At 37.0% G+C, this 17,267-nt stretch overlaps 1 protein-coding gene across 1 annotated transcript; it reads right to left on the reverse strand.

Annotated features, from left to right (window-relative positions):
* Positions 1–960: 960 nt before the first annotated feature.
* LOC141640650 (uncharacterized) lies at positions 961–15,295 on the reverse strand. Its single transcript, XM_074449360.1, has 5 exons — positions 15,289–15,295; positions 4,092–4,224; positions 3,896–3,977; positions 1,504–1,576; positions 961–1,320 (listed from the first exon to the last, which is right to left on the reverse strand). The coding sequence occupies exons 1-5, from the start codon at positions 15,293–15,295 to the stop codon at positions 1,127–1,129; spliced, it is 489 nt and encodes a 162-aa protein (XP_074305461.1). The 3' UTR covers positions 961–1,126.
* Between the last annotated feature and the right edge of the window lie 1,972 nt (positions 15,296–17,267).

Genomic DNA, 17,267 nt, shown 5'->3' on the forward strand with positions numbered 1-17,267 from the left:
TTGCCCGTAATCATTGTTACTTTCACTACTCCCGCCGTAATTATTGTTATTGTCACTACTGCCGCATTAATATTGATAATTTCACTACTCCCGTCGTAATTATTGTTACTTTAACTATTGCCGCATTAATATTGATTATTTCACTACTCCCGTTGTTTCTACCACTTTCACTAATCTCGCTGATAATATTGTTACTTTAACTATTCAAATGAGTGATTATTCTCCAATTCATTTATTTGCTAACGAAATTACTTTTACTACTTAGGCATGCAATTTTAAGAGGATTATATATTTATATAAATATATTGCATGTATGCATTAAATCAAATCGAAAGAATTATGCAATATTATATATTATGGAATCTAACTTAATTATTTATCACCTACTTATATTATATTTTTGTATGTTAAATAATTAACATCTCTATACATCTAATAACTATAAAGTTTAATAAAATTGCATAGATTTTAAATTTAATATATAATTTTATAATGATAATAATTAATACCATAAGTGTGCATGTTTATACTAATTAATTATTTTATTTTAAGGAAAATGACCATCTTTTAGTCTTCTATAAATATTTAGGAAAATTACCAATTCAAGCATCTTCTTTCTTTTAATCTCCTTGAAATTGAACATCTTAATTAATTATTTTATTTTAAGGAAATTGACCATCTTAATTAATTATTTTATTTTAAGAAAATTGACCATGTTTTAGTCTCTTATAAATGTTTAGGAAAATTATCAAGTTTCTATATAATTTAATTTTAACCCAAACTATATAATATTTGCATTGAGATCCCTTAATCGGGTCCATCACACGGTGCTAGTGATTTAAAACTATATAGTATAATTAATTTGTATAACTTTCTTTAATTACATTTAAGTCCCTTGGTTTCTGGAATTAATATATAGTATTGATTGATATGATATATGATATATGATATATGATATGATTCTAGATGAGTTCCATTTATTTTTCTTTTTTTTTGGGTACGAGGAGAAACAGGGATCAAATACAATATATCAGGGAGGGAAGGAGATTTGAACTTGTGGCCTAATCCACAAGACCTCTGACTCTTGAGGGACAAAATTTTAGCCAATTACGGAACATCAGATCTATCACCTTCTAGAATCTCCGTAGTCCCCTTCGCTTTCTTTGTTTTTCAAGAATCCAAGGAATGCAAGAAAACCGAAAAAGAAAAACCCACCGCTGAAACTGCCACCTCCACCACCTCCGCCGCCACCACCACCGTCGTCATCACGAGGTGGTAGTCCAGTTCCACCATCATCAATTTGTGGCGATTTTTCTTTGCCTGCAAATGAATAAAAAAAATATCAATGGCCAGCAAAAAGCTAAAGCCATGGTTCTAGGTTGGTGTTGATAGGCATTCTCGTAAGATACAAAGTATGGAATACTTCAGAAGTAATTTTATTCCTCAAAAAGATCCTTTGGATTGAAAATAGTATTACAAACATACAAGACAGTTAGAGTTTACCAGGCGCATTCTGAATTACAGAAGTCGGCTTCTCCATGGTTTGAGTCTGGCCCTCTGCTCCACATCTGGCATTCTGGAACGGAGAAACGTTTTCATAAACGCCATTACATAGGCTAAAAACTATTGTACAATAACAACAGTAAGTCTAGTGTGAGACGTTTGTGCGCATACAACCAAACTACTGATTTTATTATTAACTAAGTAATAAAACGTTTTACAGCTTGGTTGTATGCAAAGAAGCGACATAAATCATGCATGACTGACTAAGACACACGCACAACCATGAAAGAACAATCTTATAAGGTCCTCTCAATGACTAGATTATTTAGCATTCCTGTTTTTCTCGAGACTTCTTCCCAAAGCTTTCTGCAAGACCACCATCTTCACATTCCTGATTGATTTATCCCTTTATAGTAACAGTAGGGATGTCACTGGGCAGGGTTGGATGTAGGCTCCCATACCCAGCAAAGTGTTTACCGATACCTACCTAATTACTCAATGCAGGTACAAGTTTTCAAACACAACCGTTCCAACGGGTGAAATATTAAAACCCCGCCAGCCTTAATGTACCTGCTACCCATCTATTTTATCACTTTATCCACTGCTATTTTACATAAAAACGATTACAATTACAATAAACATACAATTAGTTATCATATTTATTTTTCAAAACGACATCAAAAGCCGTAATCCCAAAATTATTTGGGTCGACAAACATGAATCATCTTTTGAAATCTTCACATACGGCTTCCCACCTAAAGTACAATGATACTAAATACAATGTAGGGTGTGAAACACAAGTACGATGCAAAATCTACCTCCCGGCTCCACCCCAGCAACCTCCGTGGCAGATACAATGTTTAACCCCCAATCAAGCCTACGAGGCTACGACCTACCAAAACTCTGAAGCGATATCAGTTCATCTTGTTTCCCGGCTACAGCGTATTATGCTACATCACTGCCTATTAGATGATTGCCAAAATTGCAACATCATCCAATTTAAACTAGAAAGCCGACAACAAGCACACTGAAATGATTTTGGAAGACATAGTTCCCCCATAAAGGAAAAGGAGTGAATAACATCGCAGGAGATATGACAGAATCTCCCCGCCTAACTTTACTGCAAACCACTATCCCAGTAAAATATCACTTCAGACAATACCCAACCATCTCAAAACTAGCATCAAGTAATTTGGTTAAATTTTTACCAATCCTAAATAAAATAACAAAATTCCCAAACTCATCAATCGATGCAGAGAGCTAATCCAACTTAAAAAAATAATTGAAAAGATTATCGTAGTTGAACGAAAGAAAGATCCTTAAACATTGAAATAAGAAAAGCTCACCAAAGCAGATAAGAAAACAAATGACGCAGAACGTGCACGAGTAATGTGATTCGACAGTGGTTTATAAGTTAAAGATAATGAGAGCTTGTCAAGCCTCTTTAGTAGTTGATTATGGTTCAACAAAAAATGAGACCCTCCCACTGTGTGGTGCACTGTAAGAAGAATGCTTTAATGGATGTCCCTTTGAAGCTTCAAGTCTCCCTCTTCCAAGAATAAGTGAAGTTTTCTTCAAGCTACTATTAAAAGGTAAAAAACTGGCACAAGATCAGCTTCAAAAGACGTCGAAACTGGAAAAATTAATACTTCTAATAATAATGTAAACAAACCAGTCATTTCCATAGTTATCATGAAAGAGCACCAAGTCCTTGTTTGGATACCAAAATAGGAGGGAAAGGGAGGGGAGGGGGAAGGAGGAAAGGGAAAGGGAGAGAAGGGAAGGGGAGGGGGAATGGGGGTCGGTGTTTGGATACAATTCCTTCCAAATCTTTCCTATTGAGGAGACATTTTAATTTACCTTGAAGGAGGGAAAATGGATCCCTCCCCTGTAATTTCCCTCATACCTTTGTTGCTATCCAAACAAGGGATTTTAAATCCCTAACTCTCCCTCCATTTCCTTTTCATCCAAACAATCCCTACGCGTTGTTATCATTAAACAAACCAAGGCATCTATAGCAGAAATGTAGGATGGTGATATAGGACAAAGGAGAACCCCACATCAACCTCCCCATTTGATGGATGTCCCATACCATGCAATGGAGTCAGTCCTGTAACAGATGGGGCATTCAAGAAACGTAGGTATAGCCTTGTAGAGCTGATTTTTAAAACCAAAAAATCAAGTGACAAAATTTATGCATCAAACCAAATCCCCTGTACTAAAAAAGAGGAACTCCACCGGTTCGTTGCGTGATCCGTATATATATAATTCGTCCAACCAAATAACTAAGTAGCAGCATCGCCACGGAAATGGCAATGATATTGTTGGAAAGTTGGTCGGATTGAAGCAAGTAATGTTTGAGGTAGTTTAGATAAATAGAGGTAGAAGATACCTTGGGGGTAAAAAAATAGCAGAAATAGCAGAATTGGCATTGAAACAAGATACGGCCATGTGTAATCACAACAAAGTTTAACCTGAACAAAAAACAAACTTGATTAGAAGTACTTTATAGGGGTGGATCATATATGAATTAAATAAAGGGTGAACAGAAGAAGAAGAAAGTGATAACGAATGGAACAAGGAAATACCAGGCGAGAGTTGATAAAAGGGATCTGGACAGCTTCAATTCTTGGATTTCTAGGGTTTGTGTAGTATTTCTGCTACGATTTCTGTGGATGGATAGAGAGACAAGCAGGAGCGTCTCTCCAAGGATTGGAACCTCTGCAGTCTCGATCGATTTGTGTTAGAGACTACTCCCTCCCAGTCGTTATAATGTTCCCCTTTGATATGGGCACGATACTTAAGGAAAAGTATTAAAATATTAGTAAAAGAGTTGTGTGGGGTTGGTGGTAGGAGAGAAGGATGAATTATTAGTAGTTAAATAAGAATTGTGGGGCCAAAACATAAAGGAAAGTAATAAAATAGGAGTAAAAGAATTGTGTGGGGTTTGGTGATAGGAGAGAGAAATGAATAAAATAAGAGTAAATGTTTCTAAAAATAGAAAGGGGAACATTACTTGAATAATCCGTTTTGGGAAAGAGGGAACATTATAGTGACTGGGAGGGAGTATTTTGTTAGGGAACATCACTTATGTTTACACCGTCTACTTAATATCTTCCTCTTTTGTTTACGTTTTGGGAAATTTCATGGTTTTTTTTTCTCCAACTTATTCTTTTGGCTAACAATCAATCAATATCTATCTATATTAATATGTGAAACTTTTTTTGAGCTATTCTAGAGAGTTCAACTTTGTTGAACTACTAGGTTATTATATTATGGTTTTTTATAGTAGTATAAGAAACATAGAATTTGAGTGGAAATGAAATCGTGGTATTAGTTCAACCGAAGTTACTAAGTTTTTAAATTATGATTCTTTATAGTAGTATAAGAAACATAGAATTTGAGTGGAAATAAAAATCTTGGTTAGCATTTGTTTGAAGAAGTTTTGTTGATCTCCCATCATTTGGAGAATCACATTTTGAATGAGTTCATCTTCTTGTTGTGGATATGTGTGAAAGTGGTTGTATTGTGGCAATTGAAACTCATTATGAAGTGGGTATTGGATGGGTGGTTGTTGTGGATATTGGATGTGAGTGTTTTGGTTGGAAAATTTGGGGTAGTAGTTAGGATTTTCATTGTACGAATAATAAGGTAGGTTTGTGTTGACTTGCTTCTCAAACTCCCCATACCCATAGTCATACTCAAAAGATCCACCACATACTCCATAAGTTAAGTCTTGAGCCATCGTAGCTAAGACAAGGAAACAACTACAAGCATGGAAACTACACAAAGATGGTAAGAACAATCCTTGAGGAACAAGTTCCTCAAGGTGAAAGCACAATTAAAATAGACAAACAAGTAAGAACTTAATCACATAGCACTATCCCCGGCAACGGCGCCATTTTGATGGGTGATGTCGTCGGGTCACATCCAATCAAACACATTTATATTTCTCAACAAACTACTCCCTCCTATTCTCTATTTTCTTCCCTATTTCCTAAAACGGATTATTCAGGTTTTCTTCCCCTTTCCTTTTTTGAAAACTTTTAATCTTATTTTATTCATTCCTCTCTCCTATCACCAAACCCCACCCAACTCACAATTCCTTATTTAATTCATAATTATTCATTTCTCTCTTCTATCACCAAACCCCACCCAACTCACAATTCCTTATTTTATTCATTCCTCTCTCCTATCACCAAACCCCACCCAATTCACAATTCATATTTTATTCTCTTCCTTAAATATTGTGCCCCATCCAAAGGGGAAGAAAAAGAAGAATAGGAGGGAGTACTAGTTAGTGGTAAGTTGAGGTCGATCCATGGGACGGTGTGCTTTGGGTTCTAAATCTATCTATCTCAATTTATGCTAGTGTCACAATTGATGGGGTTTGTAGTTGTGTCCTAGGCTAATACAAGCAATAAAGTAAAATAAGCAATAAAAGGAAAGATGTACACAAATGATTAAAAGTGCTAGGATATCATGGGGTCATAGGGGATTCATGGTGTTGATCATACAAACATGTTTACAAAGTTGCAAGCAATTAATGTTGTGCAGGAACCGAGTTGGTTTATGTCTTACGGTTCATAGGAAGAGTTGGGTCCCGGAGCCGAATCGATTAGATTGTACAACACCTACAAGTCGACTTACTTTCCTCCTATTCAACTTCTATGCATGGTCTAACAAGACTCGAGTTGGTTTATATCTTACAAGTCAAGTTGAATAGATAAGAGATGGTTGTAAATGCAAGGATTCATAGGCTTGGCATTTCATCAAACATAACATGTGCATAAAGTTGACATAACAACAAGCAAGCAATTTAATCATGAACACATATTAGATTAAGCATGAATCAATCCCATGTTGGTTTCCCCTAATTACCCATTAATCTTAACTAAAGAGACTACTCACTCATTATCATAGGAATCATGTCATTAATGGTGTCAATCATCACAACAAGTATAAACATGATAATGGAATGAAGAAATGAACATTAAAGATAAAAGGGTAGATGAATTATACCAAACTTGAGATGATCCAAACAATAAAGCAAAGAATAATAGAAGAAACTTGATTGTTGATGGAAGGTTGTCAATCTCTCAATAAACCCAATAATCTTCAATTACCCAATAATAAACTTGAATAATAAACTTGGAAAGATTAATGTGTAATTTGTGGAAAGATTAAAGAGTAATCTATTCTAATCTACTCCTAATCTAATCTAAAGAAGGATTTTCTACTCTAAAACTTGATTCTAATCTAATGAAAACTTCATTGTTTGATTATTACAAATGGGGTATTTATATTGGAAATTAGGTGGATGCATTAAGGTTAACTAAGAGCTAAACTAGTAATTACACTTTTGAGTTTAGAGCAGGGAGACGCCGGTATTTTTCGAAGGAAGGGCGTCTTTCTTTGAAGCTTGAAGAAGACGAAATTGTGCTGTGAGGGAATCCGGGCGTCTTTCGTTCGGGACGGGCGGATTCGGTGGTCTCTGCCCGGGCGTCTTTGGGAGAATCCGGGCGGATTGGAGCAGGGGAAGACGGGCGAATTTGGAGCAAGACGGGCGTCTTGTGGTTCACGTAGGAAGGGAAAGTTTCCTGTCCAGGAATACGCCCGTCCCGAGCGAAATATGGGCGTCCTGGGCTTCAACCCGAGCGGGTTGAGCTGTATCTTGAGCTCGGATTGTAAAACGGACGTCATTTTCTCATCCGGACTCCTATTGGAGTGATTCAAAAGCCTAGATCACTTGTTTTTTCGATGCCGTTCCATCTAGCATATTTTCAGAGCGAAAGAAGCAACCCTTGGTTCGGTTTTCGAGCGATTTTTTCTTGTAATGCCTTCCCTCTCGTCATCCTTGCTTTTAACCCCTTGATCCTTCTATAAACACTTTATTCCTACATACTTGGCCATCATTCTTGCCTCCTCTTCATACTAGTCCATCTAATATCATCAATAAGCTTCCAAATATGCACGAAAGACGGGAAATTCCGCCTTATTATCTCCTTTTCTGCAAAACATATGAAATGCGATAGAAAAGCAAATAGGAAGGTTTTGACGGATAAAATGGTCATAGAATGTTATAATAGTATGCAAAATAGGCTCAATTAGGGGACTAAATGTGCGCAAATAATGTTCACATCAAATATCCCCAAACCGAACCTTAACTCGTCCCGAGTAAAGAGGTGACAAAAATTAGACCTTTATTTAACCTAACCTACTAATATAACCGATATGAGACAATTAGCAGGTCTCACTCCGCCCCTTCAACTCACAACAAGACAACCATGAGTTAGGATGCCTTCTTGCAAAGCAAGGTGGGTCTTGCCAAAATGGCGACACATCCAATCATTAAGCACACAAAATCAAGTATAGATGCATCTACAAAAGAATAGCCACTCTCCTCAACTAAGTGGCGGAAATTATCTACAAGGGAAGCAATTCAAGAGTACACACTCCTTCATAGATGCAATTTTTTCAAACTACTAAGCCTAGAAGGATACCAATAAATCACCTCCAAGTTGTGTCAAGCTAGGGTAACTTTGTCCTCAATCGTTAAATGCTTTTGTCAAGAATAGACTCCCTATGGTGCTAGAAACACTGGAGGATCGCGGAATTCCCCCTCTTGCCTAGACAAGAAGAAGGGTCGTCCCCTCTCTACCATGCATAAAAATGGATACGATGGATAAAGGGATCGATAGATATTTGAGTTTCACTTTGGGAGTTTGCTTTTGTTTTCCCCCCAATTTCTTGTGGCATATAACATTTGAGAACACTTTCTTTTGCCATTTCTTTTGATATTTGGCAATTCAATACTTGACAATTTTTCGACTTTTTGCTTTTTCTTTTTGAACATTTTCAAAGTCACCCAATATGTAGTGAGGGTGCCTTATATTTGAAGCATAGGAGTCTATTTTTGCTCCTTTTTTCATTTGATGCATTTTTGCAAACTTTCTTTCACTTTTCATTTCTTTGAACTCAAATTGATTTCTTTTTGTGCCCATTCCCTTTGATGACAAAAAAATGTGGTAGAACATGGATGATGGATGGATGCATGGTTTCAAGGGTCACCTTGGAATAAACGGTAGCCAAGGAGTTATCACACCACAAGGTACTCTTGACTAGGCTTTAATCCATGGGTCAAAGGATACTAGCATGACACATCCTAGGGTGTTTTACAAGTATTCTAACAAGCAAAGTCTTAAGAAGAAAAGGCATCTACTAGGGCCTATATACACTTGTCAAGCTTCCCAAGTAGACGGTTTCGCAAAATTTTCTAACATGCAAACTACATGCCATGATGCAACTAGCATATAAACATCCTAATGCATATGCTTCTACCAACTAATATGCCATATAAACTAAATGCAAGTCCTAAGTTCAGATTGTTATACCGCATCAATTAAAATAAAGCCACATAGTCATTAACATAAAGAGGAAAAAGGAGATTGGAAAGATCATACCATGCGGTCTTCAATATCCTCATGTCTTGCATGTGGCATAGTCAATCAAAGTGAACAAGGATGAACAAACACAATATATACAAGACAATATATACAAGACTACACTACAAAGGAAATGAACATGTTTTTGGGTTTTTGAATTTTTCAAATTTTTATGGTTTTTGATTTTGTGAAAATAAAGAACATATTTTTGGGATTTTTCGAAATTTTTTCAATTTTTCTCATTTTTGGAATATAAATTCCCATCCCCCACTTTATTTTGGACATTGTCCTCAATGTACATGTAGGAGTAGGAATAAAAAGGAAATACATGTTTTTGGATTTTTGATTTTTTGAAATAAAGTACAAATGCAATATGATATGAATGAATGCATGCTCTAACTAAATGCAATTCTATATGACAAATATAACAAATAAATGCAATCTAAACTACACTATATGATGCATGTTTTCTAGTAGACTATGGTCACCTATGATCAAACCTCCCCAAACCGATTTAAACACTATTTCTAGTGTAGAAATGAATAGGATTGGTCATTAGCGACTATGCATGAATTCTAGTCTATATGCAACTATCTACATGAATCATGTGAGATATATACAATGCAACTATACTATATAAACTAACTAATGCAAATGCAATATGGAGCAAATGTATGCGAAAACTACACTAAATGCAATGTATGTACAAAAGAGAGAGGGAGAGTTGAGTATCATACAAATGGAGGTGGTGAGGTAGGCCTTTTTCACTAATCATCCTCATCTTGATCATAGCCATAGCGATGAGAACTCCCGGCTTGGTCATACCCGCTTTCTTGACCCCAATACCCTCCTTGGTCAAATTCTCCTCCTTGACCCGAGTACCCTTCTCCTTGGCGATCCCAAGCTTGGTTCCCTTGATTAGGGAACAAGTGTTCCGGTTGTGCCCAAGAGGGCAAAGGGTCATTAGGGTCAACATACCCTTGTGACACCCAATCAAAACACATTTATAATACTCAACAAACTACTAGTTAGCGGTAAGTCGAGGTCGATCCATGGGACGGTGTGCTTTGGGTTCTAAGTCTATCTATCTCAATTTATGCTAGTGTCACAATTGATTTGGGTTTGTAGTTGTGTTCTAGACTAATAAAAGCAATAAAGTAAAACAAGCAATAAAAGGAAAGATATAAACAAATGATTAAAAGCGCTAGGATATCATGGGGTCATAGGGGATTCATGGTGTTGATCATACAAACATGTTTACAATTATAAGCAAGCAATTAATGTTGCGGAGGAACCGAGTTGGTTTATGTCTTACGGTTCATAGGAAGGGTTGGGTCCCGGAGCCGAATCGATTAGATTGTACAACACCTACAAGTCGGCTTACTTTCCTCCTATTCAACTTCTATGCATGGTCTAACAAGACTCGAGTTGGTTTATATCTTACAAGTTAAGTTGAGTAGATAAGAGATGGTTGTAAACGCAAGGATTCATAGGCTTAGCATTTCATCAAACATAACATGTGCATAAAGTTGACATCACAACAAGCAAGCAATTTAATCATGTGAACATATTAGATTAAGCATGAATCAATCCCATGTTGGTTTCCCCTAATTACCCATTAATCCTAGCTAAAAAGACTACTCACTCATTATCATGGGAAACATGTCATTAATGGTGTCAAACATCACAACAAGCATAAACATGATAATAGAATGAAGAAATGAACAATTAAGATTAAAGGGTAAAGAAATTATACCAAACTTGAGGTGATCCAAATAATAAAGCAAAGAATAATAGAAGAAACTTGATTGATTGATGAAGGGTTGTCAATCCTCCAATAATAACCCAATAATCTTCAATTACCCAAAAGTAACAAACTTGAATAATAAACTTGAACAATAATTAAGGAGAGATTAATGTGTAATTTGTTGAAAGATTAAAGAGTAATCTATTCTAATGTACTCCTAATTTAATCTAAAGAAGGATTTCTACTCTAAAACTTTATTCTAATCTAATGAAAACTTGATTGATTGATTATTACAAATGGGGTATTTATAGTGGAAATTAGGTGGATGCATTAGGGTTAACTAAGGGCTAAACTAGTAATTACACTTTTGAGTTTAGAGCAGGGAGACGCCGGTATTTTTCGAAAGAAGGGTGTCTTTCTTTGAAGCTTGAAGAAGACGAAATTGTGCTGTGAGGGAATCCGGGCGTCTTTCGGTCGGGACGGGCGGATTCGGTGGTCTCTGCCCAGGCGTCTTTGGGAGAATCCGGGCGGATTGGAGCAGGGGAAGACGGGCGGATTTGGAGCAAGACGGGCGTCTTTTGGTTCACGTAGCAAGGGAAAGTTTCCTGTCCAGGAATACGCCTGTCCCGAGCGAAATATGGGCGTTCTGGGCTTCAACGCGAGCGGGTTGAGCTGTATCTTGAGCTCGGATTGTAAAACGGACGTCATTTTCTCATCCGGGCTCCTATTGGAGTGATTCAAAAGCCTAGATCACTTATTTTTTCGACGTCGTTCCATCTAGCATATTTTCAGAGCCAAAGGAGAAACCCTTGGTTCGGTTTTCGAGCGATTTTTTCTTGTAATGCCTTCCCTCTCGTCATTCTTACTTTTAACCCTTTAATCCTTCTATATACACTTTATTCCTACATCTTTGGTCATCATTCTTGCCTCCTCTTCATACTAGTCCATCTAATATCATCAATAAGCTTCCAAATATGCATGAAAGGCGGAAATTTCCGCCTTATTATCTCCTTTTCTACAAAACATATGAAATACGATAGAAAAGCAAATAGGAAGGTTTTGGCGGATAAAATGGCCATGAAATGCTATATTAGTATGCAAAATAGGCTCAATTAGGGGACTAAATGTGCGCAAATAATGTTCACATCAAATATCCGCAAACCGAACCTTTACTCGTCCCGAGTAAAGAGGTGACTAAAACTAGACCTTTATTTAAACTATCCTACTAATATAACCGATATGAGACAATTAGCGGGCCTCACTCCGCCCCTTCAACTCACAACAAGACAACCATGAGGTAGGATGCCTTCTTGCAAGGCAAGGTCGGTCTTGCTAAAATGGCGACACATCCAAGCATTAAGCACACAAAATCAAATAATGGATGCATCTACAAAAGAATAGCCACTTTCCTCATCTAAGTGGCGGAAATTATCTACAAGGGAAGCAATTCTAGGGTACACACTCCTTCATAGATGCAATTTCTTCAAACTACTAAGCCTAGAAGGATACCAATAAATCACCTCCAAATTGTGTCAAGCTAGGGTACCTTTGTCCTCAATTGCTAAATGCTTTCGTCAAGAATAGACTCCCTATGGTGTTAGAAACACTGGAGGATCGCGGAATTCCCCCTCTTGCCTAGACAAGAAGAAGGGTCGTCCCCTCTCTACCATGCACAAAAATGGATACGATGGATAAAGGGATCAATAGATATTTGAGTTTCACTTTGGGAGTTTGCTTTTGTTTTTTTCCCCCCAATTTCTTGAGGCATATAACATTTGAGAACACTTCCTTGCCATTTCTTTTTGATTTTTGGCATTTCAACACTTGACAACTTTCAACTTTTCTTTGCATTTCTTTTGAACATTTTCAAAGTCACCCCATATGTAGGGAGGGTGGCTTATATTTGAAGCTTTAGGAGTTCTATTTTTGCTCCTCTTTTCATTTTATGCATTTTTTTGCAAACTTTCTTTCACTTTTCATTTCATTGAACTCAAATTGATTTCTTTTTGTGCCCATTCCCTTTGATGACAAAAATGTGGTAGAACATGGATGATGGATGGATGCATGGTTTTAAGGGTCACCTTGGAATAAACGTTAGCTAAGGAGTTATCACACCACAAGGTACTCTTGACTAGGCCTTAATCCATGGGTCAAAGGATACTAGCATGACACATCCTAGGGTGTTTTACAAGCATTCTAACAAGCAAAGTCTTAAGAAGAAAAGGCATCTACTAGGGCCTATATACACTTGTCAAGCTTCCCAAGTAGACGGTTTCGCAAAATTTTCTAACATGCAAACTACATGCCATGATGCAACTAGCATATAAAGATCCTAATGCATATGCTTCTGCCAACTAATATGCCATATAAACTAAATGCAAGTCCTAAGTTCAGATTGTTATACCGCATCAATTAAAATAAAGCCACATAGTCATTAACATAAAGAGGAAAAAGGAGATTGGAAAGATCATACCATGCGGTTTTCAATATCCTTATGTCTCGCATATGGCATAGTCAATCAATGTGAACAAGGATAAACAAACACAATATATACAAGACAATATATACAAGACTACACTACAAAGAAAATGAACATGTTTTTGGGTTTTTGAAATTTTCAAATTTTTATGGTTTTTGATTTTGTGAAAATAAAGAACATATTTTTGGGATTTTTCGAAATTTTTTCAATTTTTCTCATTTTTGGAATATAAATTCCCATCGGCCACTTTATTTTGGACATTGTCCTCAATGTACATGTAGGAGTAGGAATAAAAAGGAAATACATGTTTTTGGATTTTTGATTTTTTGAAATAAAGTACAAATGCAATGATATCATATGAGTGAATGCATGCTCTAACTAAATGCAATTCTATATGACATATATAACAAATGAATGCAATCTACACTTGATTATATGATGCATGGTAAATGCTTAAGTCACGTATGATCAAACCTCCCCAAACCGATTTAAATACTATTTCTAGTGTAGAAAAGAATAGGATTGGTCATTAGTGATTATGCAAGAATTCTAGTCTATATGCAACTAACTACATGAATCATGTGAGATATATTACAATGCAACTTATACTATATGAACTAACTAATGTAAATGCAATATGAAATAAAATACAAATGCAAGCTAAATGTATATGTAAATAACTAAATGCAAGTGTAAATGTAATGCAAAGTTAAAGGAAATGATATCTTACAAATAGTGGTTTGAGGTAGAACTCCACCAAACTAGTTCAAATTGTAGAAATTCTTGTCCATAGAGCTCAAGGCTCTTAGTAGAAGATCAAAAGCTTGCGAACAAGCTCCAAATAAGCATAAGTATGGTTTTCTTAACTTCAAGACGAAGCTTGGCCAAGGGACTTTGTCATTCATTCTTGTTTTCTTCCTCTTCTTGGCACTTGGATATTCACGATGTTTCAAACCAATTAGCCCATGATTCCTTTCATCACTAGGTATGAAGTATGGTTTATTTTTGTCCGGAGACTTCCATTTTCCACCTTCTCTTTCACTTTCGGTGATGATGATAGCATTTGAATTTGTCAATCCTTCAAGAATAGAAGGAGAATTCTCATAACATTGATGACCGGATACCTTAGGGGTTGATGTTGTGGGTGCCAAATTTCCACAAGCAAGCTCATTTGCAAGCTTCTCTTTGAGATTTCTCACCAAGTAGCTTTTGTATGATCCCTTGACCTTTTGAAGGAGGTCCACCATATCCTCTCCAACAATCATTGGCTCCATGGTAGGGGCCAAGTAGTCTTCATGGGAAATGGGGAAAAGGAATTCATCTTCTTCATGGAAGCATACCTCAAATTTCTCAAGGATGGGCTCCTCAAGTAAGGCAATCTCATAACTCCATTCCTCTTCTTCATTGCAAGACACATATCCCGCATAAGCTTCTTCCATAGGCTTGTCATCATCGCTATCTCCATACGAATCATAGATGGGGGCTTCACTCCTCTTCATTAATTCTTCCTCCACCATCTCAATGTTCACATCAAATGTCACACCCTCATACTCACAAAGGCTAAGAGTATTTGGCTTACTCAACCTCATGTCTTCATCATCAAATACCACACTTTCATACTCACAAGAGCTCAAAGGGATTGGCTCTTCCCACTTGTTATCAAAGGTAACTCCTTCAAACTCACATTCATGGTCAATGTCTAAAGAGTGGTTAGGGGTAGTTAGTTGGGTTTCTTTTCTTTGGGCAATTTGAATTTCCAACTCCTCACCTTGAGTAACAATGCCTTGAAGAACAATGTCCCTTCTTTGGCTCTCTTCTAGAATTTGTTTGAAGAAGTTTTGTTGATCTCCCATCATTTGGAGAATCACATTTTGAATGGGTTCATCTTCTTGTTGTGGGTAGGTGTGAAAGTGGTTGTATTGTGGCATTTGGAATTGGTGGTAAAGTGAGTTTTGGGTGGTTGGTTGTTGTGGGTATTGGATGTGGTGATTTTGGTGGGGAAAGTTGGGGTAGTAGTTAGGATTTTCATTGTATGAGTAGTAAGGTAAGTTTGTGTTGACTTGCTCCTCAAACTCCCCATATCCATAGTCATACTCAAAAGATCCACCACATACCCTCCATATGACAAGTCTTGAGCCATCATAGCTAAGACAAGGAAACAACTACAAGCATGGAAACTACACAAAAACGGTAAAAACGAACCTTGAGGAACAAGTTCCTCAAAGTTAAAGCACAATCAAAAATAGACAAACAAGTAAGAACTTAATCACATAGCACCATCCCCGGCAACGGCGCCATTTTGATGTGTTGACTTGCTCCTCAAACTCCCCATACCCATAGTCATACTCAAACAATAAAGTTCTTACTTGTTTATCTATTTTTGAGATAGGTGACCCGTCAACGTATTAAATTGTGAACACGAAACCCCATCTTAAATTTTTGAAATGTGAAAGTTAAATGAGGACAATTTTGAATACTAGTCATATCCACCCTTGTTTATAAAGATTTGAGCATTTCATTCCCAAAAAACCTTTTGTCAAGCCACTTTGTCGAGCTTGGGACGATCCATGACCTTTACTTTTGTAGAGAATTCGAGACTTGTCATGTCATATGCTACTAGCATCATAGGGATCATCATTCCACCACCATCCGATCGCTCTTGACGAAAGCATTTGGAAATTGAGGACGAAAGTAGTCTAGTTTAACACCATTTGGAGGTGATTTAGTGCCATCCTCTTAGCCTTAGTAATTTGTTGAACTAGTATTTGTGAAGGATTATATGCTCTTAAATTTGTTCTCTCTTGGTTGCCTCCGCCACTTGATGAGGAAGTTGCTAGTCCTTTTGTAGATGCATCCATTATTTGATTTTGTGTGCTTAATGTTGGGATGTGTCGCCATTTTGGCAAGACCCACCTTGCCTTGCAAGAAGGCATCCTACCTCATGGTTGTCTTGTTGTGAGTTGAAGGGGCGGAGTGAGACCCGCTAATTGTCTCATATCGGCTATATTATTAGGATAGTTTAAATAATGGTCCTAGTCTTTGTCACCTCTTTACTCGGGACGAGCAAAGGTTCGGTTTGGGGATATTTGATGTGACCATAATTAGCGCATATTTAGCCTCCGAACTAGCCTTGTTCCCATGCTTTTTAGTGCATATTTGGGTCATTTATTGTCTTTAGTTCTTTGTTTTGCATATTCTTTGAGATTTTGATCCCTTGGTAGGAAAGGAGTGCAAATCTTGCATTTTCATGGCAAAACGAGACTAAATTGATTGAATTCAATGACCAAGCATCAAGGAGAGATAAGATTAGAAGGCCTTTGTACATATTATAGTAGATGAGCAATGTTGAAGAAAGGATCCTTGCATCCCCAAGGAAATCCCCAAGGATTTTATGAAGAAAAGGGAAGAAAAGAAGAAGAAACTATGCTGAGCTACAATCCGAGCGGATTGCCTACAATCCGTCCGTCCTCCACAAGCACAATCCATGCGTCTTCCTTCAAAGACGCCCGGACAGAAGCAACAGAATCCGCCCGGATTCCCCTGAAGACGCCCGTCTTCCCCTGCCTGAATCTGCCCGTCCCGACTCCAATACGCACGGATTCTAGTACAGCGAAATTTCGTCTTCTCCAAGCTACAAAGAAAGAAGCCCTTCCTTCGAAAAATACCGGCTCCTCCCTGCTGAATCTAAAAAGTGTAATTACTAGTTTAGCCCTTAGTTAACCCTAATGCATCCACCTAATTTCCACTATAAATACCCCATTAGTCTAATTAGAAGAGTATGTTCTTCTTATCAATTATTAGAGTAGTTAATATCAATCAAATCTCTCGTTAGTATTGTAATCAACAATTAATCAAGTTCTAATACAAGTTTTATTTCCTTAATCTCTCTTTTGTTCATCCTTTATTTTGGGTAATTGAAGATTATTTGGGTTATTATTGGGATATTGACAACCTCTCAATCAAGCATCAAGTACTTCTTTTATTCTTGCTTTATTATTGGAATCATTAGTAGGTATAATCCTCTTAATCCCTTTTTAATTATTGTTAATTACTTTCACTTGTTCATCATGTTTCATTTTGTTGGTATGATTGA

The sequence above is a fragment of the Silene latifolia genome, unplaced genomic scaffold (genome assembly GCF_048544455.1).
Source record: "Silene latifolia isolate original U9 population unplaced genomic scaffold, ASM4854445v1 scaffold_96, whole genome shotgun sequence".
Taxonomy (NCBI): domain Eukaryota; kingdom Viridiplantae; phylum Streptophyta; class Magnoliopsida; order Caryophyllales; family Caryophyllaceae; genus Silene; species Silene latifolia.